The 27,783-nt window shown below is 36.2% G+C and overlaps 2 protein-coding genes across 9 annotated transcripts; one reads left to right on the top strand and one right to left on the bottom strand.

The window, feature by feature from the left end:
* Nucleotides 1-1,738: 1,738 nt before the first annotated feature.
* ube2g1a (ubiquitin-conjugating enzyme E2G 1a (UBC7 homolog, yeast)) lies at nt 1,739-10,273 on the bottom strand. Of its 2 annotated transcripts, none has more exons than XM_028466719.1 (6): nt 10,057-10,273; nt 5,889-5,991; nt 5,683-5,780; nt 4,590-4,768; nt 4,328-4,444; nt 1,739-2,938 (listed from the first exon to the last, which is right to left on the bottom strand). In XM_028466719.1, the coding sequence occupies exons 1-5, from the start codon at nt 10,100-10,102 to the stop codon at nt 4,358-4,360; spliced, it is 513 nt and encodes a 170-aa protein (XP_028322520.1). In that variant the 5' UTR covers nt 10,103-10,273; the 3' UTR covers nt 1,739-2,938; nt 4,328-4,357. The 2 variants fall into 2 exon arrangements, with proteins under 2 accessions (XP_028322520.1, XP_028322521.1); XM_028466720.1 differs by lacking the exon at nt 10,057-10,273 and adding an exon at nt 6,692-6,816.
* spns3 (SPNS lysolipid transporter 3, sphingosine-1-phosphate (putative)) lies at nt 9,205-26,846 on the top strand. 7 transcript variants are annotated; one of them, XM_028466717.1, is made up of 14 exons: nt 9,205-9,302; nt 13,083-13,141; nt 14,183-14,428; nt 14,545-14,610; nt 15,903-16,039; nt 17,954-18,105; nt 18,961-19,027; nt 20,647-20,789; nt 21,498-21,650; nt 21,747-21,936; nt 24,418-24,483; nt 24,838-24,936; nt 25,005-25,176; nt 26,569-26,846. In XM_028466717.1, the coding sequence occupies exons 3-14, from the start codon at nt 14,203-14,205 to the stop codon at nt 26,655-26,657; spliced, it is 1,560 nt and encodes a 519-aa protein (XP_028322518.1). In that variant the 5' UTR covers nt 9,205-9,302; nt 13,083-13,141; nt 14,183-14,202; the 3' UTR covers nt 26,658-26,846. The 7 variants fall into 7 exon arrangements, with proteins under 7 accessions (XP_028322518.1, XP_028322517.1, XP_028322516.1 ...); XM_028466716.1 differs by having other exon boundaries at nt 9,230-9,302; nt 13,080-13,141; XM_028466715.1 differs by having other exon boundaries at nt 9,274-9,621.
* Nucleotides 26,847-27,783: the final 937 nt, after the last annotated feature.

Raw genomic sequence — 27,783 nt, 5'->3', positions numbered from 1 at the left:
GGGGTCACAAGCCAAAAAAGGTTGGGAACCACTGGTGTAGTGGGTAGCACTTTGGCCCCAGTGCCATGTGTGGAGTTTCAGGGTATAATCCAGCTACCTTCAACAACTCAAAGAAAGAAAGAAAAAACTGAGTTAACTGGGGTCTCCAAAATTGCTTGTGGGAGTGATTCTGAGTGTGACTGGGATTATAGAGAAAATATGGATAGATTGACATATCAAATATCAAATTGTACACAAAATATTGCTGCATACGATATGATCCATCCAAAACATACATTTGGCAAGCCTCCCATCCAACTTCTATAATTACTCTTTTAAAGAGATCCTCCACTGTTTTTACACATTTGGCCTGAAATCTTAGAAATGTCCTTATTAGAAGATATATGCATAACAAAACACATTATTATGCACCAAATTCATTTATTTGCCTTTTAAAAATAAGTCTTCTTTACAGTTTTTGATTCTGTGTTCCGCCATCTTGAAATCAAGTGATTGATGATGTCACATGGCCCCACAGCCTGTAAACATCCCATTGTTGTCTGTCAGTCAAAATGACTTGCACTGCTTTTTGTTCCTCTAAAAAATCCGGAAAAGTTCAAGATGTTGATGTAAACCTTTCTTGTTTACCGAAAGAGGATAAAAACAGTTGTGACTAAAGAGGCGACAGTTCCAACTCTGTAATTTGGTAGTAGACAATGATGCAGAGAAAAGGAGCTCTCCTTACGGACCTTTAGCCTCCCTTAAACCAGTGGTTGTCAAACTTTTCTACCCACAATCCACAATATAAAGGTGCCAAAGACCGGGTGTATTTTTAAAAAGAACAATTAAACTGGAAAATAATGAGCATAACAAATTTTGGATGCAGTTAAATTGGCAAAAATAAGCATGAAATATGGTGAAAAAGGTTAAAAGTGACAATAATGGATCAACATATGTGACAGGTGGAAAAATTAGTAGAGAGGGTTTATAAGTGCTGAAAATGGCTTTAAAGTGGAAAACATTTGCAAAAAAAGGCATTAAAAGTGGATGAGGTAGCAGAAATGTGAGTAATGCAGCAAAAATACATTAAAAAGAGCAAAAATATGGCAAAAAAAGTGATTACAAAAGAAAAAGGGTAAAAATAAGCAAAAAAAAAAAGTGCTCAAATTGTTTTTAAATACTCTTAAAAGTTTCTTGAAGGCATCTGGCTCCCAGTGTCTCACGACCTCAAATTGGGTCCTGACCCCAAGGTTGAGAACCCCTGCCCTAAACAGTGTGCAGCTGATGCTCTGGTGGCTGAAGTTAGAGTAATCACGGACTGTTGAAGGACTAACCAAATGCAGCACAGGTTGTAATATTGACTGAAAACGCTACTAAATGATCTAAAAAAAATATAAAATTATCTAAAAAAAACTGTTAAATGATCTAAAAATCAGGCTGAACGCTTCACTCCAATAGAAAACAATGGGATGTTTACAGGCAGTGGGGCCATGTGACATCATCAACCACGTGATTTCAAGATGGAGGAACACACGCTCTAAAATGGTAAAGTAGTCCCATTTTTTAAAAGGCAATTAAATGAATATAGTGCATAATGTGTTTTGTTGAGCAAAGACGTTCTAATAAGTACATTTCAAAAAAATTTGGCCAAATTTGAGGATCCCTTTGAAAGATGGCTAACCAAAATGTCAAACAGCTTTCATAAAGAAATGCGCCAATAGAGATCATGACGTAGAGATGAAGTAGATATTTCAAAACCTAAATGTTAAAATATTTAATAACACATTTTTGTTATAATCCACTCATCCTCCAATTGAATGCACAAGTAATTATTGGGAAAAAAAGGGTCATGTTTTAGAATAACTCACTACAGGTGACACATTTCATACATGAAAATATACATCAGTATTCTTCTTGTCTCTGTACATCAGGCAAAACTGTAAGAGTTCAGTGAGCAGAGCAAATGTGAGCTTATGAACTGTAGGAGAAACATCAATCGGTGAATCAAACTGTGAAACATTATCACTCAAAACGCTCACAACTAAAAGACCAGAACCAAGCAACCCGAGGGAAGTAAAAGAACTCATGCAAAACACAGAAGAGGAGCAAATAAAGCAGAGTATATCAGAGAGGACGGCCTCCTTTTCCATCAAGATATTAAAAGGAAAACATGTAGACTTTGATTTTAGGGACTTATTGCTACACAGCACACCTGTGTACATGTACAGGCTACAGAAACGTGTGCATTTCTCTTGCCTTTTTTGTCCGCCAACATTTTAACTGACTTAAAGCAGAGGGAGTTTTTTTTTTTTTTATAAGGAGGCACTTTTTGAAGGAAGATCAAACTATATTCTGCATGCAGGAACTGGAACTCTCTAAAGTCAACTGTGTTAGGGGGTAAAAAACCTACATTATTTGTGATGAGAACAGAGAATATGGCAATACATTTTAAGCCATTTTTAAGTTCTCCTGCTGATGATCGAGTTCGTTAGAGGTCACACTCCTTTTCCTACTTAAAATCTCTGGTGAAAACTATATTAAGAAGAACATATCCAGGAAAGAAATTAAAGAAATAAAACGGACATAAAGGAAGGAACTCATCCAAAGCAGTACTAAGTATTCACTCGGTGTAAGAGTCTTGAAGGGCAGCAAGGGGTGGGGGGTGGGGAGCACATATATATTATCCAGTTTTAGTCTGTCATATATACATGTCTTTACAAAAACTTCCTGAAGGTTGAAGCAGTTCGTAGAGGTGAAAATCTTGTGCCGTAACATCCGGGTTCTGTCATCAATTTGAGTTGGCACTTGCTGGGCAATTTTCTGTCAGCCTTGGTAGTCTCTCTCTCTTTCATATCGCTATGTACTGCACCACTCTTTTAAACACAAAGTCAAAGGAGGATGAGGTGGACGTGGTGGAAGAGTACAGGAAACTGTGCCATTCAGATTTTTAATTGGAAACCTGACAAAAACACAGCAAATGACAGAATACGATTAGGACATTATATCATAATAAATAACATACATAAATATCATGTTAAGGAAATTTACTTTGATCTCTTGACATGTTTCGACTGCCAACTGTCAGTCTTCCTCAGAGGCATCTATGATTGCTTTGATGTGTCCTAATGAGTTACTTCATAAGGAAAGCATCTACTGATTGGGTGTCTGAGTTTTTTCATAAGCACCTGATTGCTTTGATGTGTCCTTACAAGTTTTTTCATAAGGAAAGCATCAAAGCATCTATTGATTGCTTTGATGTGACAAAATCCAATCAGAACTTATGTGCTTAAGTGGTCTTACACATTGATCACATCAAATCTGTCTGTGTGTTTTGACAAACATTAATACAATCCAATAACAGGCTGAAAAATGAATTAACGCCAGTGAAAATATTACATACTTGGCAGAGATAACGTCTGAGGTCGTATGTGACAAACTCAAGGCCCGGGGGCCAAATCTGGCTCCTTAGGGCATCAAATTCAGCCCGCAGGATAAAGTCAGAATCTCAGAAAACATGAATCATTGTGTAAAAATACCAAGTAATTTATATGTAGATATCTCAACCCTTCCAAATACATAAATTCAATGAATATCCATATTCATATTTACCCAGACACACATTTTTCCCAAGCTTTTATCACATAATAATACCTGTTAAATGGAAGTTGTTTCTTCCCACTGTCGCTAAATGCTTGTTCATGTGGATTTTGTTGTTTTTTCCTTATTATGAATTTTATATTTTGATAGCGCTATGAGATGACCTTTGTTGTAATTTACACTATATAAATAAAAATTGATTGATAAAGACAGTCATTTAATAGCATGATAGCAAATTGTTGAAAAATAAATCTATCTTTTCCGAAAGCCTGCAATTTTATTAAAATGTTTCCAGCAATGTTCCTTCAAATTGAATAAAAAAGTATCAAAAACTCAAGGAAATTTAAAGATATGATATTGTGTGTAACTTCCATTATTTTACAGGGTATTTACACTTAACTTGCTTTTCCACCTAAAATAAGGCCCACTTGATATCAAACTGGCCTGTGTGGCCCTTGAATTAAAACAAGTTGACACGCCTTTCCAAAGTGATAATATTTTACATTATATTATACAAAACAAATAATGTTAGCAAATGAAGAAAAAAAGTTCAAAGCAGAGACAGAGGTTACAATTTTAATTTCCTAAATTGGGCAGAATTACTGTTCAAAAACATAGTTTAACTGTAATTTTGACCGTTTTAGCAAAGCAAACCAGTTGAGCAGTTTATCCTGTATTTGAATGTTTTTGTGATACATATCAATAAAAACCTGAGGTTCCGTTTGTAAAGAGCTGAGTGTCTTATACTTGCCCTGAAAACATGAAGCTGAATCACTGAATATCACTCAAACGCCGTCTCTTGGCTTTTTCGTACACAGCGGGCGACTTTCCTCTTGAATGCACCGTGTCTGTCCTCCCTCCACTCTTTCTGTAAGACAGGAGCGACTCATTATTAAACACTTTATCGTCCATTCTCCTCTTCATTACAGTACATAAAACAATTTTATCTTAAAATCTTAGTCATTGAGGATTTTTAAAACGTGGTCTGAAAAACAAAACTATGATCCACTTACTGCAGCGTCGACATTGGCTGGTGAGTCCCCGTTGGGGTCTGCCAGCATAGAAATAACACTAATCATGATGGTTTCCACTGTGTGGATGGGCAGCCAGCGCTCCTCTGGCTTCTCGTAGCCATACTTGTCCTCTCCCGGCTCGTGTAAAATAGAAATACATACGTCTCCGTTCTTGTCCACTACAAAACAAAGAAGTTCACATGGATTACATTAAAATAAAGCATCAGAAAATGCTGTATAATAAATATTGAAGCCGCAATCAATCACCAACATTCTATTCTTTAGATAATCTGCTTTTGACAGTGACAAACATCTGGTCAAATGTTAGTTTGTTTTTCTGGCAGACATTCAACATTGGTTTCAGTCCCATAAGAAAACCAAAACACCCTTTAGTTGTTAGAAAACTCTTGAAAAAAACATGCAAATAACAACTGTGAATTCAATTAAGTCATCTTACGTTTATTTATTTTTTAAGTCAAACTCAGAGACTAAACAAATCCAGATCACTTTACAAGAAAAACTTCAAAAACTCAACAAACATAACTTATATTGACTCCGAGGTGTGATACAGACTCCGAGGGGTAATTCCGACTCCGAGGGGTAATTCCGACTCCGAGGGGTAATTCCGACTCTGAGGGGTTATACTGACTCTGAGGGGTAATTCTGACTCTGAGGGGTTATACTGACTGAGGGGTACAGCTTAGGCATCCTACAACATTTTCTTTGGTGAATGCAGTTCATGACGTCTCATGTTGCCATAATTCAGTGAAAGCTGTGTACTAATCTGAATGTCTCCCATGTGTTAATATGAGTTAAGAACACTGACTCCAACGCCCTTTCTGTGAAAATGAGAGCTGCAGGATTTCCAGTATAATTCAAATTGAAGCAATACAAAGATCAGCTCAAGCTTTGGGAAAGTTGTTCAGTGAAATGATCCAGCTTTAGTTTCTAAAAAAAACTAAAAAAAAAAATAATGATTTGGGTGTACAATGAACCTGAATTGATTCGCTCACTTTACTTTGCTTTATAAATACATTTTCTTTGCAGAGTTGTTACAGCTGTTAATTATAACAAAGGCTGTGTTTGTACCTACCGTTAGGGTGCCAGATATCTGTGATAAACTTCATTTTAGGAGGCCTGAGAGGGTAGTCTTTGGGAAATGTCAGATGAGCTTTAAACACACCACCTTCACTGTGAAAACAGAACAGGTAGATATTTTTTGTACTATATGATAACAACATGACAATCAATAATGGTCACAAACTGTGAACCATGACTCTGACTGTGGGTCACACTTACTACAGAGTGTCTGGAGGCCCGATGATAAGAACTTCCCATCTGTACAGATCATTATCCTCAATGAGACCTGCTGAGAAGCCCTCCACTGGGTTTTTGTTTAGCTCTACAAGAAGAAAAAAAGATCACAGCTCATATAACAGTGACATAACACATTATACAGAGGAAAGTGGACACGTGCGTCTTTTCTAAAACTGCAAAAGAAACGACACAAACCTGCAGTCAAAGCTAAGCTCTCTATTCTCACTTCTAAATTTAAAGCGTAATTGTAGTGGAAATGTTTATAACAAAAATGTGTTTAATGTATTACCAATAAACAACCAGCGTTGCGCTAGTTACTGAAAAAAAAGGAACTATTGACCGCTACTAGTTACTTCATTAACAAAGTAACTCAGTTACTATTTTGATTACTTACACCAAAAAGTAATGCGTTACTGGAAAAAGTAACTTTTGAGTTAGAATTGAAGAATGTATTATTTATTTTGGGTCATTTGTGTCCGTACAGCTTCATATCAGTGCTGTAATGATATAATAATCCACTGTTGATCAACTCCTATAAAACAACCAGAAATGATGTGCATATAAAGCACAAAACAGCTGCTCCAAAACTAAAACAGTAATTTTTCAGCCTTAGCACAGTAATGTAAAGTAAACTGTGCATATTCCAGGTGCACATTCTGCTGTTGAAAATGCTTGTAAAAATAAATGCTAAACATATCAGGCTAATGAGCTGCTGTTAGCAGTGACTCAGCAGCAGCAACAGGCTGCATATTTACAACAACATACCGTGCAATACTTTGGCTGACCTGTTCCTGGATTACAGTCACAGTCCATTAAAATCCAGTCGCAGCGTTAGCTTAGCTTCACTGACGCATCTTTTGGAGACAAAAATAATGCGCGTATTCCCACTCCGAGAAGCTCGTCCTGCTCCTGCATTGACTCGCCATGATTGGCGCACGTGATGTAAACAGAAACACGCTGACAATGCTTCTTCTTTTCCTGTTTTACCGTGTATGGCACGGCATCCCGCAAAAATATGTAGCGCCACTGTAAACGGGAATTACACTGCAGCTAGAAAACTAGCGGACATATTGTAACAGTAACGGCGTTATTTCTTTAAATATATATTGCGTTACAGTACTAGTTACTGTTAAAAGTGACGTTGGGGCGGTAACGCGTCACCGCCCAACACTGTAAACAACATATATTAAAATATAAAAACATATTAAATGGAATTTTTAGAACGTTTTCCTAATTTTTTATCTAAATATGTTGGCACCGCATATGGCCGCCTCGGTGTGTTGATGTGTGTCCTTCGTTTAAACTACCAAGTTAAATGGGAAGTAGAGGCGTAACAAGTCTGTTGACATTGTGGGAAATGTAGTCTTTCTGTTAACTGTGGGCATGAAGCAGCCATGTGTAACCTTGCCTCTCCCTCAGTGATCTTATATTGTGCATTGTTGGAGTGTCAGTGCTAAATAATTAATTCATAAATACATATATTTTTAAATGTAATATTTGAAGATTTAATATGAATTCATGGAATTTGCCTTGTTTTAGTGACTTTAGTAGCCTAATAATTAAATAATTTATGAAATAATTTATTTCGTTTATGAGCCTTGGCTTGCTCATTTGTGGTTTTCGTTTTCGGGTATTCATTTTAATTTCAGTGCATCCCTAAAAAAAACCCTCAATTAACCCATTAAAACAATATATATATATATATATATATATATATATATTATATTGGAGATTTTAGAGGGCTGTTATAATCTGAAACTCCTTTTCTTTATAATATTGGACTGATATCTGAAATCAATATTGGATCAGAAAACCCTTACAGTAGTGCACAATAATGTGCAGTTCAACTCACTGACCTGTGATGTCACTGATGTGGATTGTTTTGTTTTTTTTTGATAATATGACTTACATTGTTTTTAGAAATGTATGATTCAACATTGTTTTTGATAAGGAAAAAAAGAATAAAAAATGCAACAATTGATACTATCAAATCACAATATACGGTAGTGATGCACCAAAATTTCAGCCACCGAAAATGGCGCAAAAGTGCATTTTTGGTGCTCTTTTCTCACCAAAACAATCAGACCAAAACAGGATGCTGTGACGTGCTTGTCTGGAAACGGGCCAACTTATTTGCGGACTCGCGGAGCAGCTGTAATTTAATACATCTGAGCAATAAAGTGCTTTATGAGCAGTTTAAGACAGAGCAGTAAGTTTTATTTACTGTTTCTGTGTCACATCAATGTAGTTATATGTAGCCCTCGGTTAACACGGACCACACGGCAGCATTAATCTGGTTTAAGTCTGTCAGCGCATGTTTCACAGAGATCCTCTGACCTTCATCACGACACTATTTGGTCTGCATTATTGGATCGGATTAAAGCAGCGCGCAAAAGAAATGATGCACACCGCAATAAAAGCAGAGAACATATTTAATTTGACTCTCTTCCAGCAGCTCAGTCTGTTATAGGCCTGTACAATATTATTTCACGTATGAATAGGGTCAAGTTAAACATTTTTTTATTTAATTACATTTTCTATTGTGCATTAATAAGTTACGCCCTGTCCAGGGTGTATCCCCGCTCAGCGCCCAATGAGAGCCGGAGATTGGCACCGGCAGACCCCCGCGACCCTGAATAAAAAGGGAATAAGTGGGTGTGAAAATGGATGGATGGATTAATAAGTTATATAACATTTTAATTTTTTATAAATAGATTTATTCTTTGAGCATTGATATTGATTTAATCAATTGCAATGATTTAATTTTAGTGGGGTTAGTATACATTCAGAGCCATAAATGCAATGGTATTTATAATTTGCATAATCTTTTTGTCGGTGCCTCCTTAAAAATAACCTCAATTAACCCAATCAAACCAATTTACATTATTTTGTAAATATAAAATATGATTAAGGCCTGATATAATCTGATACTCTTTTTTTTAAGACTGATATCAGACCAATATCTGACATCAATAATGGATCGGGAAACCCTTATAGTGTCGACTCAATGACTTTTAATGTGCTTTTTTTCTTTTCTTTTTTTAAATATATGACTTGTAAAATGTTTTAATGATTCTTTGTTTTTGATAAGGAAAACAAATAAACAAAAAATGCAACAACTGTTACAATAATCACAATAAATCAGAATCACAATATACGGTATATCGACCCAAGTATCGTGCAGCATGCAGGGTTATGTCAGATTGCTGTACTTTTTAAAACCAGGACATTAATAGTGCTGGGAAGTTGCTGATAATAAAAGTGTCGAATGTACTAGTGTGAAAACAAAAATTTGACCACAGAATGTGTTGAACCTCGTTAGCTTTTGACAGTCGCTAACATTAGCCAACAACTAGCATCCTCGGCTAAAGTGGTGGTGACAGTTATAGTCAGAACGTAAGACAGGAGAACTGTGATTAAATACTGATGTGAGGATTGACCCCGACTTTGTGGTTGAACGCAGCGTTTAACGAGTTAAGGTGTCACTAACTGAGAACAACTGAACGTTACAAGCTAAGTAACACGCACGGGCTAACACCAGGTTTCAGTTAGCCCGGCGCGTGTCACGGTTCAACTGGTGACCAGTTTATCTGTTGATAGAATTCTAACTGCAGTAATTGCTACAGGGAATGTTCGACTGTCTTCAGTGCGTTTTTGTCTTCTCAACTACGTTAATCTGTCTATCAAACCGTTCAGAATTGTCTATTAACATCAAGTAAGTGAAATAGTTGGATTTTCAAGTAGCAAATTAAGAGTTAGCTATTTAAACGTCTTTAAACTCCGAGATTGTTATTTTGTAGCGGTCAGGTATAAACATTGAATTAAACAGACAAACTATAATTTCAGGATCCCTGATTAGCAATTGTAAAGCCTTTTTGCGGCTGCTACATCGAAATATTCGGAAGTGTGTCACAAGATAAGATGGTCACCACTTAGTACAAAACAAGGGCATTTAGAACTTCTGACAGAGGCTCGCCTGCGATTATTCCACAAAGTCAAGATACACGCACGACATGGAGATGATGTGCTCTCTAGTTCACAGACGGTGGACGTGTCCGTAAACCATAAATTATGTTTAAATGTTCAAAAAACCACTTTGATATCAGCCGTTAGCTAGCCGTTAGCTTCGTGTCCGCCGGGGATTCATTACCTGCAAGCTGTCTCCTGAGTAACAGTGCCGACTGAGGTTCTGTCATAGCGGTGCAAATACAACGCAGCTCTATTCAGATTGGATATTTTGAGGTAACAATGTTAGGTTATTAGTTAGTATCTAACCCCGTCCCTCTATTTTCCCCTCGCAACTCTCGACATTCTTCTTCTTCTTCTTCGTCGCCCTGCCCGTTGTTTCTTCTTCCTTTTTTTGTTTTCTGGAGGGTTGCAACCATAACTTGACTGGAGCATATCGCCACCTATTGTATCGGAGTAGGCTATCATGAGCTCGAAATCTACTTTATTTCACTAGTGCTTTAAAGAAAAAAATGTATCTTTATATTCTATGATATAAATAGTTCTGTATCCGTGCTCCGTGTGTATGCCTAGTATATCCTCCATTTTCCATTTCTTTTCTCGCTTTCTGATCTTTTCCATTAGCTTTAGTCTCTCTTTCTTATACTTCTTACAAAATAGTATTATATGTTTGACATTTTCAGTAACTTTGCGTTCTTCACATACATCTGATTGATGTTTACCTATTAACACCAGTGTTTTATTTAAGAAAGTGACTATGTGTACGTTTGCCGTACGGACAACCTCCGGTACTATTGGTAAGATTACCGAAGTACAAGTACGTCGCGTCTAGGGTTAGGTTGAGGGTTAGGGTTAGGGATAACCCAATTCCTCAACAATTTTTGGGGTTAGGGTTAAGGTTAGGTTCAGGAAAAGGTTTAGTCTTAGTCACGTGACCTAAACTGGCCAAATAGGGGTGCTGCGTACGGATAAAGTGTCGGTATATTTATACGGCAACCGTACTGATAGCCACTGCCTTTATTTATAACTGTATAATCAAACCACAATCTAGTTAGCGCAACCGCCTCCATTCTTTTCTTCCACTTCACTGCCTGTGCATTGATTGATTTCTGTATATTATAATATGTCCAACCATTATAATCATTATCCCATCTAATTAGCCATTTCTTCATAATTTCCTTTTTTTTATTGCTTTTATTTGCTCTTTTCTTAAAGGTAAATTCATTACTTAAATTGTTCTTGTTGCTTCCTTAGCTATACAACATAAGCTGGTACACAGCAGAACTTTACTTCTATTTCAGAATCAGAATCAGAATCAACTTTATTGACCAAGTCATGTATTGAATACATACGAGGAATTTTTCTTGGTGACCTGTGCTCTCTCTGATAGTGTAAACATTAAATAATAACAATCAACTAGAATAAATAAAAATAAATAAAAAAAAGAAGTATAACATAAATATAAAGAGTAGTTAGACTAATAATAACAATCAACTAGAAAAAATAAATAAAAAAGAAGTATATAAACATAAATATAAAGAGTAGTTAGACTAATATGTGCAAACTAAATAAAATAACAAGATAATAATAGTAATAATAATAATAATAATAATAATAATAATAATAATAATAATGAAATGAAATAAAAAATACAATAATAATAATAATAAGATAATAGTGCAGTAGTGCATTGATGAGTAGTGCAGGTGAACATTTAAATGAAAATATTATGTCCATGAACATTCTCAAGCATATTTCAAGCATTCGTAATTGAAACAAATTTTGTAGAATTTCTTCTTCTTCTTCTTCTTCTTCTTCTTCTTCTTCTTCTTCTTCTTCTTCTTCTTCTTCGAGTTTATTGGCAGTTTGCACATCGTACTTTAATCTCGACTTTATATATTACTTTACTCTCTAAACATCAACTTGCCCAAAGTTCTATACTCCATCGAAATTGGCCTTAATCCTCTTCCGTATTGTGTAGACTGGATCATTGCTGTATTAATTTACTCATTGTTTTTAGATAGTGAGCATCATGATTGCTGGATCATTATTAGAGTATTCAAAGCAAAAAAAATAAATAAATAAAAATAAAAAGGTATAGCTCCTAATTATTTATTCTTTTAAAGGTTTTCATTGATTAGTATTAACATTGAAGGTGATATCAGCTCAAAGATAATAATGTTGGTTTTATTGGCTTTGAAAGATTAATTCTGCTTCACTTTCTTCACATCCTAAATCATTGTGCTGACGCTAAACTTATTGCTCCTGGACCAGTTGAGAGTCACAAAACTCTTAAGTGAAAATATCAATAGATAATGTTTTATTATGCAATTCAAATGCTCAGAAGGATTAGCTGATCACTGTTATATATGGTCAGTCAGTGTGAGTGTCATTAACGCGGTCACAGTTGCCTGCTTCCATTTGTCTAAAATCAAGTCTTTCACTGTGAATTAATGATCAATCTGCTCTGTGAATGAAACCAATAATCAAAACTGAAAATGAGATATCGATTGAAATCAAATCATTACCTCCTTCCTGTTACATGTAAATAAGTAATAATTTAGTAAAAAGAAAGGAAAACAGGAGAAATAGCCTCTTAAATTTGAATTCACTTGTGTCCATATCGTTCCCATTGACAGTGTGGTATTAAGTTTGCTTTTTGAAGTCTTTTATTTTTTTTCTTATCTGACAAAATGCTAAAAGGGAAGTGGTTTGGCTGCTATGAGCACATGTACTCCTACCTGCCTCTGTGCTTTTTGTGTGATGTTGTAAAATAAAATGACAGACGGTGTAATGATAACCATCATGGGAAACATGACTTACCCGAATTTACACACGTTATTTGACAGATTAATCTTTTTCTGAATTAGTGGCTAAAATGTGGTCTCTTTAATGAACATTCAGGTATTTGTACATATCTACAGGATAATAACAATAGCTAATATTTTTTTTATGTATTATATTGAATAAAAAAGTAATGCAACACTTTTCTAGGTTTGTAAATAGACATGGCCCATTGCTGTATTTTAAACACGCGTGTGTCCAGATGGAAGGGAGCAAAGTTAATGTAAGGATGTTGTGTTGTATTGTGAAAGCATATGACCAACACAAAAAGGCCGGTCACTTCGCTAACTTAATATTTCCTTAGTCATGTTGCAACGCTTCTGTGTTTGCTTCACTGAGAGCGATGTCGTTTCCCAACTCTAGCAGATCTGCAACGATGGAACGAGCCCAGAAGTGTGAATAGAAACTTTGCCATCGACAAACCCGTGAGTCGCTTTTTCACACACTTTTTTTAGCTCCTAAGCATAAACAGCATGTGTGTATTGTAACAGAACATTGTGGAATGGCCTTAGCCGTTAAACCGTGTGGCTCTATGTTGTTAGGTAAGAAACGTCATGCAAAATGCACACACTGTTGGGACTCACTGACCTGTGTGTGAGACACTAGTGAAAGTGAAAATGTCTGTTCATGTTTTAACTTCATTTTCATCTTATGGCAGCACTTTTGTAAAAAATGCTGTAAAAGACATGTTTGATGATACAGTCGAGACACACCTGCTCAAATCGTAGCAGTGCATCAATGTATTTAGGTAGAGAAGTGGTCATGAAGACTAACTAATCTACCCAGGGGGGTATTTCAGAAAGGAGGTTCAACAAACTCTGAGCCTATCCATAAACTCTGAGTTAACATACCCTGCGATGGGAAACTTTTAGTATCCAGTGGGTACCCGTACCCCTCTTTGGGAACCTAGGGCGTAGAGCAACTCTAATTATTTAAGCCTCAACATCGATCAGATTTGGAATCAACAAACAAGGTGGAGCCACAAAACCTGCCAGCAATCAGGTTCAGTTCACAGATAATCAGAGATGACAAGTAACAAAGTACAAATACTTTGTTACTGTACTTAAGTACAACATAAAAAGGGAGTTGTCGCTTGAAGTCGCTTGAAACTAGGTTGCGCAGGACTTAGTCACTGGAATCACACAAGTAGGGTCGCTTGAAGTTGCATCATTTACATTGATTTTGAATGTAATCTAGTCACTTCAGTTGCTTTAGTCACGTTCGGTGTGAACGCACTTTTAGACAAAACCTTCTAGCGAGCAGGTTCAGTTTACTGAGAATGTTACCATGGTGACATACTCATAATAAAACTTACCTCGCTTTCAGGAATGGAATACTCAGAGACTGAGTTAACCTCATTTGAACCCGAACATACTCAGAGTTTGAACATAACCCGCTTTCTGGAATCCCCCCAGGTGCATAAAGTTAAAACAAGTTCAAGCTGTGACATCACTTTGTACCTTCAGGTGAAGAAGCAGGTGCTGAGATGGAGCCAAAGGGCTCAGAGTCTCCATCTCCCACTGTTTCTTCCCCTCGGTGCAGCATGGCCTCCGTCTCTGCTCTAGATGACATGTACCCATCACACAGTCTGGCCTCTCTCACTCCTAATGCAGCAGATACACCAAGTATTCCTCCTAAACGTGCCTACATAGCTGTAGCTGTGCTCTGCTACATCAACCTGCTCAACTACATGGAACGATACACAGTGGCAGGTCAGATTCCTTATTTTTATTGGTTTTTTTTTTTGTGTTTTTTTTTTTGTTGAAGCTTTTTCTATAAATTATGACTGTTAACTGTTCTAACTGTTTATTTGTCTTTACTCATCCAGGAGTCCTTTCCATCATTCAGACAGTCTTTGCTCTAAGTGACAGCACAGCTGGACTCCTACAAACAAGTATTTGTCATTTATTCATACAAAAAGTCTCAATGAAAGAAGTTTAACACATTTAACACAACAATAAACAATGACACACATTTCAGTTTGATGCGACAATAGCACGCAAAAAAGTCAAAATACTTCAAAGTACAGGTCTATAATTATCTGATGTCATTTCCATGTTATTTATGCTCATTTAAATAGTTTTCTATTTTTACTGGAATCATTTTTATGGTTTAGTTTCCTTGTATAAAATCAATAATTTGTTGTGACAGCAAAAAATCACACATAGTTTTGACAGCTTTTCATCCAATAAAATACAAGTATCTTAAATACATTATTTGCCAAAAATAAGAATAATAGGAATTTAGAATGATGACCAATCTCAGCTTTATTATGGGAAAGAACAAAGCGTTTCTGTGTTTTTGGAATCATTTGGTGTATTTTTGTTTTTTTCCTTGTATGTTTTTTTAGTCGTTTTGTGTGTTTTCTATTTATTATATTTCTCTGTCATTTGGTATTTTTCTTGTTTTGTATATTTTTCTGCCATTTTGGGAATTTCAGCATGTCGTTTTGTTTAGTTTGTTGTTGCTTTGTATATTTTTCTGTCATTTTGTATTCCTGTTGTTTTGTATATTTTTCTCTTGTTTTGTGTGTTTGTCTTCTGACTTTTGTACATTTTTCTGTTATTTTGTGTATTTGTCTTGTTATTTTGTGTATTTGTCTTGTCATTTTGCATATTTTTCTGTCATTTTGGGGATTTCTGTCCTCATTTTGTGTTCTTGTTTTATGTTTTTCTGTCATTTTTGTATTTCTGTTGTTATCTTGTGTATTTTTCTCTCATTTTGTGTATTTCTGTTCTCGTTTTGCATGTTTTTTGGTCATTTCGTTGTCATTTTGTACATTTTTATTTTCGTCTTGTGCGTTTGGGCCGACAGTTGTCTGTTGTAGAGTATGTATAAGGTCAGGCACTGATGTTTGATGAGAAGGACTGAGATTAGGGATCAGTGTGGGCCAGTCCAAACTACCACAAAGATGGAAACATAACATTGTCCAAAATGTCTTAGTATGCTCCAGCATGAACATTGACTTTTAGTGGAGTGAACATTGAAACACAAACGGGGCCTAATACTTTTTTCCATAGCATGTATTATTGTTATTATTACTGATTTTTTGTGCATACAAAAGTTATGGATACTTCATTTAGAAAGTACTTCAAATCATTAACTAAAAATGTGAACCTTAAATAATTGCTTTGTTGTATCTCAACCTGTCTTGCAGAGGAAATGATTTAATGAATGTATTTCCAGTGTTCATCGTTAGCTTGTCTCTGCTGGCACCTGTCTTTGGTTACTTTGGCGATCGTTACAACAGAAAACACATCATCATCGGTGGTTTGATCGTTTGGTTCGCGTGTGCAGCTGGCAGCTCTTTCGTTGGTCCGTCGGTAAGTTAGAAACACACACTCACACTCAAGAGATTAAAATAAAACCCACAAAAGCTTTAAGATGTAACTTCCTGTTGTTGCTGCAGTTTCCTTCCTCTGCTCTGTTTACTCAATTACAATCTCATCCAAGGACTTATAAGGAAATGTTGGTGTGACAGAGGCATCAACATACATTTAAAGACTTTCTTTTTGCTATAGATTTAGGAATTAACTGTATTTATCTCCTTGGAAGTCAAGTAAAACTAACTAACACTTTTAAAATATATATTGTTATATAAATGTCATTATGTCACTGTTTCTGAGGAAATGTGCATAAAGCAGAGCAGACAGCTGCTGCCCTGAATCCTGATCACAGAAACACGTATGGTTACGTGTTAGTATTTGAAAGCCAAAACTTAGATTTCAGAAAAGAGTTTATTCATTTGTCACCCATACCAGGTAGGCAATAAAAAGGTTATCCTGTATTTACTCTGTGCTGGTGTTGTTTTCCTGTTCAAGCAACTAGGTTGATTACAATCTGGTAGGTTGATCTTTAACATTGAAATGCTGTGAACATTCCTACTAGGGCTGGTGATATGAACCAAAACTCATATCTTAATATATTTTCTCAAAATGGTGATATATGATATAAATCTAGATAATTTTATCAAATAAAGTCTGACCAGAAAGACAATTCTAGGGTAAACAGTTGATCAATATGTGCACTCATTAATTCATCTAACTGAGCTTTACATGTTGTTCTGAGAAGTAAAATCAATGACTCCTAAAACTAATATTTTGTTTCATATATGAAATATTCTAGTTTTCTATATCGCCAAAATAGAAAACTCAATACATCTTCAATCTCGATATATCGCCCAGCCCTAATTTCTAAATTATAAAACAGCCTAAATAAAAACATAAATGTGTATATGAAGCACATGTGTTTATTTAATATACTTACAGTTTATATACAAGTCAACACGTTGCATATTTACTGTTAATTTCACGTTGCTTGTCTTTAAGTTAGACATTAACATTTTATTTTCATGGTATATTTTCTGAATTTCTCATGTTCACTCACTCTCACTAATGACTTATTAGACACATTTGTTGCAGACTTTACATTCTTTAACACTTTTTTTAAAGCAGTGTATATTTGTGGAGCTTGTGATTGGCTGTTTTTTCATGTTGACTTACTTATGTGTTCCTTCTGCTGTGGGAGACGCTAAAATCTCAGTTCTTTTTTTTTTTTTCGCCGGCACTTCATTCATTCATCATCTCTTTTCTGAGTTGTTTCCGGGTTTGTTGTCGCTATCACCACTAATCTCGCGAGAACTGCCACTCAGGCCATTTCAGGTGGTAGTTCTCAGGAGGCTAGTGACGGTGTTCAGTTTAGTAAGGCATCATTTAATTATTATTACATTAAAATACGGGATATTTACGGCAAAATACTAATACGGGAAGATGGCGGGAAAGAGGGGTAAAAAACGGGAGTTTCCTGGCCAAAACGGGATACTTGACAGGTATGGCGCTGTGTACGGATAGAATGTCGGTATATTGATACGGCAACCGTAAGGTTAGCCACTGCCCTCAATTTATCACATGCACACAGGGATGCGAGCGCATTGTTTCACTGTAGTATGTTCCTGCTGATGCTGTGAGCAGGGGTTCTCAACTGGTCTCACCCTGGGGCCTACATTTTGCCATGGTCATTGAATCACGACCAAATTTTTAAAAAATTCAACAAATGAAATTTTGTTTTTTCTTTCTTTCAGCGTCGTAGTACAGCACACACCAATTAAATCTCAGAAGTTAGCGAGATAAGAGGAAATCCAGCTTCGTAGTACAGGCCTCATATGATTTTAAAGGGCCCAGTGTTGACGGTTGTGTTGTGGACCAATCAGAGCTGACTCTGTGTTGCCTCCTGTTTAGCACTTCTGGCTCCTCGTGCTGTTGCGATCGCTGGTCGGAGTGGGAGAAGCCAGTTACTCCACTCTGGCCCCCACCATCATAGCTGACCTCTTTACTGGGAGTAAACGAAGTCTCATCATCTGCATTTTCTACATCTGCATTCCCGTTGGAAGGTTGGAATATTACCCCATGCTTTTTATTTCACTTTGATTTACTTTACAAATATAATTGACCCTGACATGATCATATATAATTGCGTAATTAGTAATTAGATACAATTGAGCATTTATAATTGTAATTGAAAAAACATATTGCTATTTTAATCGTAATTAAATTGTAATTGGGTTCAGATAATTGACTGTAGTTGAAACTGTCATGGAAATTCTATAAAAACTGTCAATTACAATTTAATTAAAACTCAAACCTGTGGAACCATGTAACAGTTCTGTGTCTTACACATACGTAATTATTAAAATATGGTTGGGATTAAGTTTTTCCACTACCTGTCACTTTACCATTTTTGACAAAAAAAAAGACTCAAATGCCCACACCAAAAATATTAATACCAATATTTTTATTGATATATGAGCCTAACATGGTAACCAAGAGATGAAAAACAAATTAGATGATAGATAATACAGTATGTTTTAGTGTCATTTTCAGCTGATTAAAGACATGGTTCAAACTGACTCGTTATCATAAGAGATGCTAACAGGAAGCTAACACAAGAGGTTATGTTTTATGGGCTTATTTATTTCAGGTTAGCTAATTGTGATTAATTGACATAGAGCTTCAGTAATTCACAATGTAATTGTAATTGACTTTTAGGGGGAAAATGATAATTGTAGTTTTAATTGTAATTGGAAAAAATGCCAGCCACCATTATTGTAGTTTAGTTTTAATTGAACATGGATAATTGAAAATGTAATTGGTAAAATGTAATTGACCACAACCCTGGATCATGTAGCTCCTTGGAAACGTAATCATATAAATGCCACTGTATCAATGTCTTCTTCATGTGATTTCAGCGGACTGGGATACATAACTGGTGCTGGGACTGCTGCGCTCACACGTGACTGGCGATGGGCTCTCAGGGTAACAACGCTCTCACTAAAACCATTTTTATTTCAACTAGGGGTGTCCCGATCCGATATAGATATTAGCCTGAAAACGAATATCTGTTACAGGGCGGGTAAAAGCTCAGGTGCTGATGACAAACACACGGAGGCAGAACTGAATTGAACTGTTTTATGAAATAACTGAGGGAGCTGGCAAGACCTGGTGGAAGAGCGGAGAGAGGGATTAACTGAAAGGGTTTAGCAATAATGAGTCTGTAGAGATGGACTAAGCAAAGGACTGAAACTAACCTGGGGTCCACTAGAAAGTGCGAGGCTAACTGAGTCTTCAGGGAGGCGGGGCCGAGGATGAGGAGGGCAGGCAACAGAGCGAAGGCAGAGTCTAGTGCTGACATGGACAGGATGGTTAGGGATTCTGGGGAACAGAGGATCCAGGCTGGAATTGGGGGGAGTCCCCACGACCCAAAACAGACGGAGGCAGACAAACAGATGAGCAGGAACAGGCAGAGGCGAGACGGGACAAGGCGGAAGCAGGAGCTGATCGAGTGGAAGATCGCTGAGTTGAGCTCTGAGTTGCTTACGATCTGGCACTGACTGATGTTCAGGGTGCCACCTATATGCGGCTGCTGATTGCATCCTGCAGCTGGAACTCATCAGCAATCAGGCCACTCACTCACAGCACCACTGAAAAAAAGAAAAGTAAACAGGGAAACATTGCCCCTAAGTGGCGCTAGAGGTGGAGGACGTGACAATATCGGATTCAAATTTTGGGATTTATCAATATTTTTATTCTTTTACAATTAATTTTTTTTTATTTTATTCAATTGTAGAATACTGTAGATATTATGTTGAAGGTTAAAATGTATGTAACCATTTGGTTATTAATATTTTTTCTCATACATTCTACTGTTGCTGACTATTGTTCTCTGTTTGAGTAACATCACTTAATCAAGACTTTTCTAACATTCCACACTACAAAATAAGTCATTATTATTTTTTTATTAAAGAAAAAAAAAAATGTGATTCATGCTGATATCAGATAGATATTGGTATCGGCTGATACGCAAGGCTGCAATAGCGGTATATCGAAAATTAAAAAGTTGTATCGGGACATCCCGAATTAAACAACTATAATTGTGATTATGAGATAACAAATAAACCAATAAAGTTGATTGTCTATTTGCAGATTTTATTGCAATTTAAAAAAAATGATGGGAGTACTTATACATTAGGACCTAGTGTTTTGTTATTAATGGGATATAATTTTTTCCAAGCCTTTAAAGTTTGTTTTATCATGGTACTATGATGTCATTGATCCAATAACTGACAATATCTGGAAAGGAGGAAATTTGGCGTTTAGCGGACGATTGTGTGAGCAATCTAGTTATTGAATTATTTTAGATGTATACGGATATGAAATGCATTTGCATTTAAATATATTTGTATTCTGAACATATAATGTACTCAAGATCTCAATATTTTCTAAATCTGCCAATATTTAAAAATATGTTTCAAGTCTGTATTTGAAATATTCAGTACTATGAATACGCACACTTATCCAACAGGTATAGCTCACAATTTTAGTAGGCTATGCTGTGGATTGATTGATATATTGATTGATTGGTTGGTTGATTTCAGATTACTCCCATCCTGGGTTTGGTTGGACTGGCCCTGCTGGTCTTCTTATGTCCACACCCACCCAGAGAAGCAACAGAAACCCAAGGGGAAGGAGTCGGAAAGCGGAGCTCTTACCTGAAAGACATCAAGTACATTTTGAAAATGTAGGAACCCAAACCTGACATTACATCTGCAAAACATCTGGTACTGTGATATGTTAAGGTTTCATTTATTCAGACGACTGTTCCTCAGGAAATCCACTTTGATCTCATGACATGTTTCGACTGACAACTGTCAGTCTTTGTCAGAGGCAATCGCTTTGACGTTTCCATGACTTCCGCGTAATAACTCCAGCAAGATTCTTTTTGTCTTCTTTTTGAATAATATATATAATATAATATTCAATAATATTATATTATACATATCATTCACTTTAAAATCACAATTTTATTGATCTCAATGTATATATCATGTATTTTTTATTTATTTGTTGGTGAAATGAAAAGGTGTCTTGATGTACCTTTTTATGTAATGTCCATGTATATTTTTAACTGTCTATATATTTTTTCTGTTCTTACACGTACTAGAATCTTTATGGGGATCCATTGAACAGATAAACAAACCTTTGTGTTTGTTCATTGGACTGTAGGACTGTAGGGGTCGCTCTGGTTTAATGGTTTCCAAAGTTTGCAGTGGCTTGTTTATGACACAACAAATGATGGAATCATAGGAAAAGGCAGTAGAGGATCTGTCACTAAATAAATTCTGCATATTTATATATACAGTATATATATATATTGTTATATATACAGTATATAACAATATATATATATATATTGTTTTCTCTCCTTCTTTGTGTTCTTTGGTTTTAGTAAAAGTTACGTGTGGTCGACGTTAGGAGTCACCGCTCTGGCCTTCCTGACTGGAGCTCTGGCCTTCTGGATGCCGACCTTCCTGTCCAGAGCTCACGTCACTCAGGGAATCCGCCCTCCGTGCACCAACGAGCCATGTGACCCCACTGACAGGTGACCGTGACCTTTGACCTGCACCACCTCAAACAATAGACTCACTCAAGTCCTTTTCAGTCACTCACCACACACTCTTTCCCTCTGCCTGTGCAGTTTAATCTTTGGTGTTGTAACCGTGGCAACGGGTATCATAGGAGGAGTTACTGGCAGTGCTCTGTCCAGGCACTTCAGAGACAAGATGCCAAACGCAGACCCCTTCATCTGCGTAGTGGGAATGATTGGGTCAGTGCCCTGTCTGTTCATCACCATCTTTGTTGCCTCGGCAAGCATTCCTGCAACATATGTGAGTGACATCATTTCTGTTATGAAGTGAAAACATTTTTATTACACCAGTACCTTAGGGAGAGTTTGAGATTCTATCTGGGGGCGGGGGGTATATAGTCAATCTCGAGATTCCCGCCAACCACAATGTGTGTAACATATACAATAATGATTACTAATTATCAGTTAGGTTACTAATTGATAATGTTGACTACAAAATGTTTTGCATCAATTCTAGGGATAGACCGATACATCGGCCGGCTGATGTTAATGGCCAGTTTTTGCGTTTTTTACGTGTATCGGTGTCGGCCGATGCTGGCTGCTGCGTTCACTGATCCGCATTATTTACAGAGAGCAGAAATATTTTTTTACTTGTTTTTGTTCTACATCACCTGTTTTTAATATTTGTTAAACATTTTTTACTCGTTGTCGTTCTACCTCACCTTTGTTAATTTCAATAAATGTTCCTTCTTTCAAAATTGAGACTAGTACCATTTGTTATCATCATTGTGTAATTTTTATGATGGAAATTGAGGGAGCAAAAGTAGTATCAGCTCCAAATATTGGCTCAAGAAAATTGGCAGTGTGTATCGGTCATTGGCTAAGGCTGATGGTAAAAAAATCGGTATCATATCGGCCCTAAAAAACCCATATTGGTCTATCCCTTTAATCTAACTTAAAAAGCAAGGGACGTCTGTGTGTGTGTGTGTGTGTGTGTGGAGCAAATATCTCCCCGACGTGGTGCGAGTTGGACCTGAAACTTGGTCGACGGGTTTCAAATACCCCGAGTGTGTGTATCTGTTATTTTAGAGTAATTTGGTCATTTCAAAATGTTTATTTTAATTTTATTTCACTTCTGGACGGCCCCGAAATGAAACCTATTCAACTTTTGACCTCAGGGTGTGAGGGGGCGCTAGCGGGCCATCTATATCTATTTCACAGCATAGCTCACTTCCGGTGCGTGCACGAGCTCCCGTGGAATTCTCTTTTCTCTTTTGAGAAAAAATACTTTTTTCCTGTTCTTTATTTGGTGATGACATTTCGAAACGTTTATTTTCATGTTAGTTTGACCGTTCGCTATTTAGACCGGACAGACCTCACCCGGAAGTTATTGACGGCAATGGCTGCTGTGTTGAAAGCTGCACATTTCTCAGCAGCGCGCGTGTGTGAGAGAACCAACGGAGGAGATTTGTGTCCAAGGTAGAGAGTCTCTCTCACACACACAAATACAAAAATTACACAAAAGACAACACAGAAAAATACACCAAACGACAACAAAAACATCAAAATGACTCAAAATACACTAAACTAAATACTTTTAATCCAACATGAATGCATACTTCCGACGGGCACTGTACATTACAGAAAAAAACACCAAATGAAAAAAATATAAAAATGAGTTAAAAAAACAACACACTTATCATGCACATGTCTCATAGAATTAAACCAGGGAAATTGCACACGCTATTTTATTTTGCACCTGCAAATATACCCCTCTATAATGCTATAGAGTATGTTGTTATTATTATGCCCATAATTGACAACTCTTCTTAAGCTCCCACTATATGAATACATACTTCCGACGGGCACTGTTCTTGACTTCAAAAAAACATACATTTACAGAAAGCTACAACAAAAATATGAAAATGGCTCAAAATACACAAAACTAAATATTTATACAAAAAATAAACAAAATTACTCCTGAATCACACTACAATAGCAACAAAAACAATAATTATACAAAAATACACATGACTCCAAAAAAACATACATTACAAAAAATGTTACAATAAAAAAAAAACAGCAAACATTTATGCACAAAAAGACAACAGAAAGATACACAAATACACATGACTCCAAAAAACATACGTTATAGAAAAATACGCCATACAGAAAAATATTAAAGTGATGAAGTCATGCACATGTTCCATAGAATTAAACCAATTAAACCCACATTTTGCACCCGCAAATATACACCTTATGCTCCCACATGAATACATATTTCCGACGGGCACTGTACTAGTGTTATAAATTAAAGATAAAATCAGGCCAGTGACCGCTTTCTGCTTCATTTTGTACTTTACATTTTAAAATAGAAAGGGAGGAGGTCCATATAAGCAGACAGGGTCGAAATTCCGCTGGGTCCAATTACAATATTACGCTGGCGATATATTTTGGCTTGCAAACTCTACAGAAAACAATCAAATTTATATGACATGCAACACACTGGAGTGAAGATTTGATTAGCCAATGTAGAGTTAGTACTGCTGGCCCAACAGCAGATGGTGCTGTTGTGTTGATGTTGTCCCTTGAAGTTGAAACAGCAGATTCTAGTCAGTGTGTTGACATATTCGGATGGTGGGAGTTGCGAGTTACAGCTGTCATTTATCTCACAGAGAAGTCATGTTTCATGCTAAACTTTATAAACTAATTCATTAAAGATTTTTATCCGTATGGGATCCAACTGATCATTTTTCCTACTGGATCTTCTGTCTTCTGTCAGGTGTTCATCTTTATTGGGGAACTGCTGCTCTCTCTTAACTGGGCTGTACTGGCTGATATGCTACTGGTGAGTCTAATGCACAAATGGGCAACTTCTAACACTGTATACATATATACAGCGTGTGTATAGAATTTTGTGTATACATGTAAATGAGTTTTTCAGGAAATGTTTTGAATTTTTTTTTAAATAACTTTTTTCTTTTGTGCATTTTATGTAATTTTGTAATTTTTTTGAATGATTTTGTGTATTTTTTACTGTTTTTTGTTGTCATTTTTTGTCATTTTGTGCATTTATTTTGGGGGCTGCACAAAATTAGACGGAGGGCCGCCCATGTCTGGTCAAATGCACGTCAATATACTGTAAACTTCCACTGAAAAACTGAAAGTCATTATGGTACTTTGTGTGCGTCTTTGCTCTCAGTATGTTGTCATGCCAACCAGACGAGCCACGGCTGAAGCCCTTCAGATCATTGTGGGTCACCTACTGGGTGACGCTGGGAGTCCCTTCCTGCTAGGAGTGGTGAGACCCACCACCACACCTTCACCTGTGTGTGAGCACTAATGATGTTGTTGCTCTTCCATTGGTAGATCTCTGATGCCATACATGCATCTAGACCTGAGAGCTCTGATTGGAGCTTCCACAGTCTGCAGTACAGCCTGCTGCTGCTCCCCTTTGTGGGAATCCTCGGTGGAGTCTTTTTCCTCTTTGCTTCTTTCTATGTAGCAGAAGACAGGAACGCTGTTCAGCAGCTGCTAACAGGTCTGGAAATTCATTTAGCCTCAAGTTTATTGTCCTAGACCCCAGGTTTCTGAAGTGTGGTACGGGTACCCCTTTGGGGTATGCAAATTGTCATGGGGTACATGAATAAAAAATACAAATTGGAAACTAGAGTAGAAATCGACTAACTGTCGGGAGCCTCCATGCATTACCACAAATTACACATTACCTTTTGTATTATTATATATTGTTCCTAAACAGGAAAGATAAAAGTCAGAGACAAATGTCACTGTAGGGTTACATTGTATGACATTACACCAGTGGTTCACAACTTTTTTGGGTCGTGACACCATTCTAATATCACACATATTTTGGCGTCTCAAGAGACTTTTTTTTTTTCGTTCTAGAATTAGCTTTTGATAATGTTTGTTGTTGCCAGGTTTAGTGAACAAAGATATTTTTATATGCCATTGTATTTGAACGAGGTTTATATTTCAGAAAGTGAAAGAATGCAGTTGTTTAAGATTGTATGTGGTGTGTTATAATTTAAACAAAAATAATAATTAAAACATTTTAAAACAGATACAAATCTGTTTTTTAACAGACATCTCACAAAATGTTTTGCAAAAGTTAAGTAGTGCAGATTCACATGAAAAAAGTAGTTTGTCGATCTGTAGCGGCAGATTGGAGAAGTTGTAATCGCAGAGTTGCGATTGTAAACGATAATTGGCACAAGTAATTTAAAAAACATGTGAGTAAATGTTGGATTACATGTCATTTTATTTGTGTAAATACCTGTATACACATTTGTGAATATTTTTTTGTGACTTCACATTCAGATCATGCAGTTGTGAAGATTTTCTTTCGGTTTCATTTTTAAATTTACAGGTTCATATTTTTTCCATCATTTGTGACATGAAATTCATTTCATGTGTGGGGATTTTTTATACACAAGCTCATCACATTCTATTAGCTCTCATATCACATTTTATAAACTCTCATAACACATTCTATAAGCGCTCTCATTTTGCAACATATCTACCTTCATAAAGAGGTTAAAAGTGACAATAATGGGTCAACATATGCAACATTATATATCATATATTATAAGTGCCAAAAATGCATTGAAATGAGCAAAACTATGACAAGAAAAAGTGATGAAAGTAGGTTAAAGTATGGCAAGTTTGGTGTCGTGCAGAAAAAGGGTAAAAATAAGCAAAAATGAGCTCAAATTGTTAAAAAATCTTAGTTTCTTTAAGGAATCTGACAACGACCTCCCAGTGTCTTGTGGCCCCAAATCGGGTCCAGACCCTAAGGTTGAAAACCCCTGTGCCAGATCACGTTTTCAAATAAATTCCTTTTGAATTTGATGCAACATGGCAGAGCTATTTCATCTGACTAATGTGTGTGTGTGTGTGTGTGTGTGTCCTCCAGGAGCTACTGCTACAGTAGAACTGGGAACAATGAAAAACCATTTGGACACTACTGCAGATGCTGAGAAGGAGTTAAACGTCCCCACATGAGGAACAACTTTAGTTTTAGTTTCTCATACATGATCAGATCCATAAATGAATAGATAAGCTAAGCATTGGACATTTTAGTCATGGGTTAAGTGTTCACCCACCTGTGTGTACATGAATAAAAAATACAAATTGAAAACGAGTAGAAATCGACCAACTGTCGGGAGCCTCCATGCATTACCACAAATTACACATTAGCCAACGACCCACGGTTACAGATTATTATTCTGTTTTTGTATTATTATACAGTATATTGTTCCTAAACAGGAAAGATAAAAGTCAGAGACAAATGTCACTGTAAGGTTACATTGTATGACATTACACCAGTGGTTCACAACTTTTTTGGGTCGTGACACCATTTTATTATCACACATATTTTGGCGTCTCAAGAGACTTTTTTTTTTTCGTTCTAGAATTAGCTTTTGATAATGTTTGTTGTTGCCAGGATTAGTGAACAAAGATATTTTCATATGCCATTTTATTTGAACTAGGTTTATATTTCAGAAAGTGAAAGAATGCAGTTGTTTAAGATTGTATGTGGTGTGTTATAATTTAAACAAAAATAATAATTAAAACATTTTAAAACAGGTACAAATCTGTTTTTTAACAGACGGTTTCATTTTTAAATTTACAGGTTCATATTTTTTCCATCATTTGTGACATGAAATTCATTTCATGTGTGGGGATTTTTTATACACAAGCTCATCACATTCTATAAGCTCTCATATCACATTTTATAAGCTCTCATATCACATTCTATAAGCTCTCATATCACATTTTATAAACTCTCATATCACATTCTATAAGCTCTCCCATTTTGCAACATATCTACCTTCATAAAGAGGTTAAAAGTGACAATAATGGGTCAACATATGCAACATTATATATTATATATTATAAGTGCCAAAAATGTATTGAAAGTGGGAAAAAAAAGCTAAAAAGTCATTGAAATTTGATGAAGTGGCAGAAATGGGAGTAAAGTAGCAAAAATGCATTAAAATGAGCAAAACTATGACAAGAAAAAGTGATGAAAGTAGGTTAAAAAAGGCAAGTTTGGTGTCGTGCAGAAAAAGGGTAAAAATAAGCAAAAATGAGCTCAAATTATAAAAAAATCTTAGTTTCTTTAAGG

Source organism: Gouania willdenowi, chromosome 14, assembly GCF_900634775.1.
Source record: "Gouania willdenowi chromosome 14, fGouWil2.1, whole genome shotgun sequence".
NCBI lineage: Eukaryota > Metazoa > Chordata > Actinopteri > Blenniiformes > Gobiesocidae > Gouania > Gouania willdenowi.
This window is presented reverse-complemented; position numbering and strand designations above follow the sequence as displayed.

Bases quoted from the DNA above. Each gene is read 5' to 3' on its own strand.
- ube2g1a (XM_028466719.1), bottom strand. From the start codon at position 10,102: ATGACAGAACCTCAGTCGGCACTGTTACTCAGGAGACAGCTTGCAG. The intron at 4,769-5,682 runs GTAGGTACAAAC...TTTGTTTTGTAG, and splicing joins AGATATCTGGCACCCTAACG to TGGACAAGAACGGAGACGTA. The intron at 4,445-4,589 runs GTAAGTGGATCA...CCTGTCTTACAG, and splicing joins CAGCCAATGTCGACGCTGCA to AAAGAGTGGAGGGAGGACAG.
- spns3 (XM_028466717.1), top strand. From the start codon at position 14,203: ATGGAGCCAAAGGGCTCAGAGTCTCCATCTCCCACTGTTTCTTCCCCT. The intron at 14,611-15,902 runs GTATTTGTCATT...ATGTATTTCCAG, and splicing joins AGCTGGACTCCTACAAACAA to TGTTCATCGTTAGCTTGTCT. The intron at 24,484-24,837 runs GTGAGTCTAATG...CTTTGCTCTCAG, and splicing joins TACTGGCTGATATGCTACTG to TATGTTGTCATGCCAACCAG.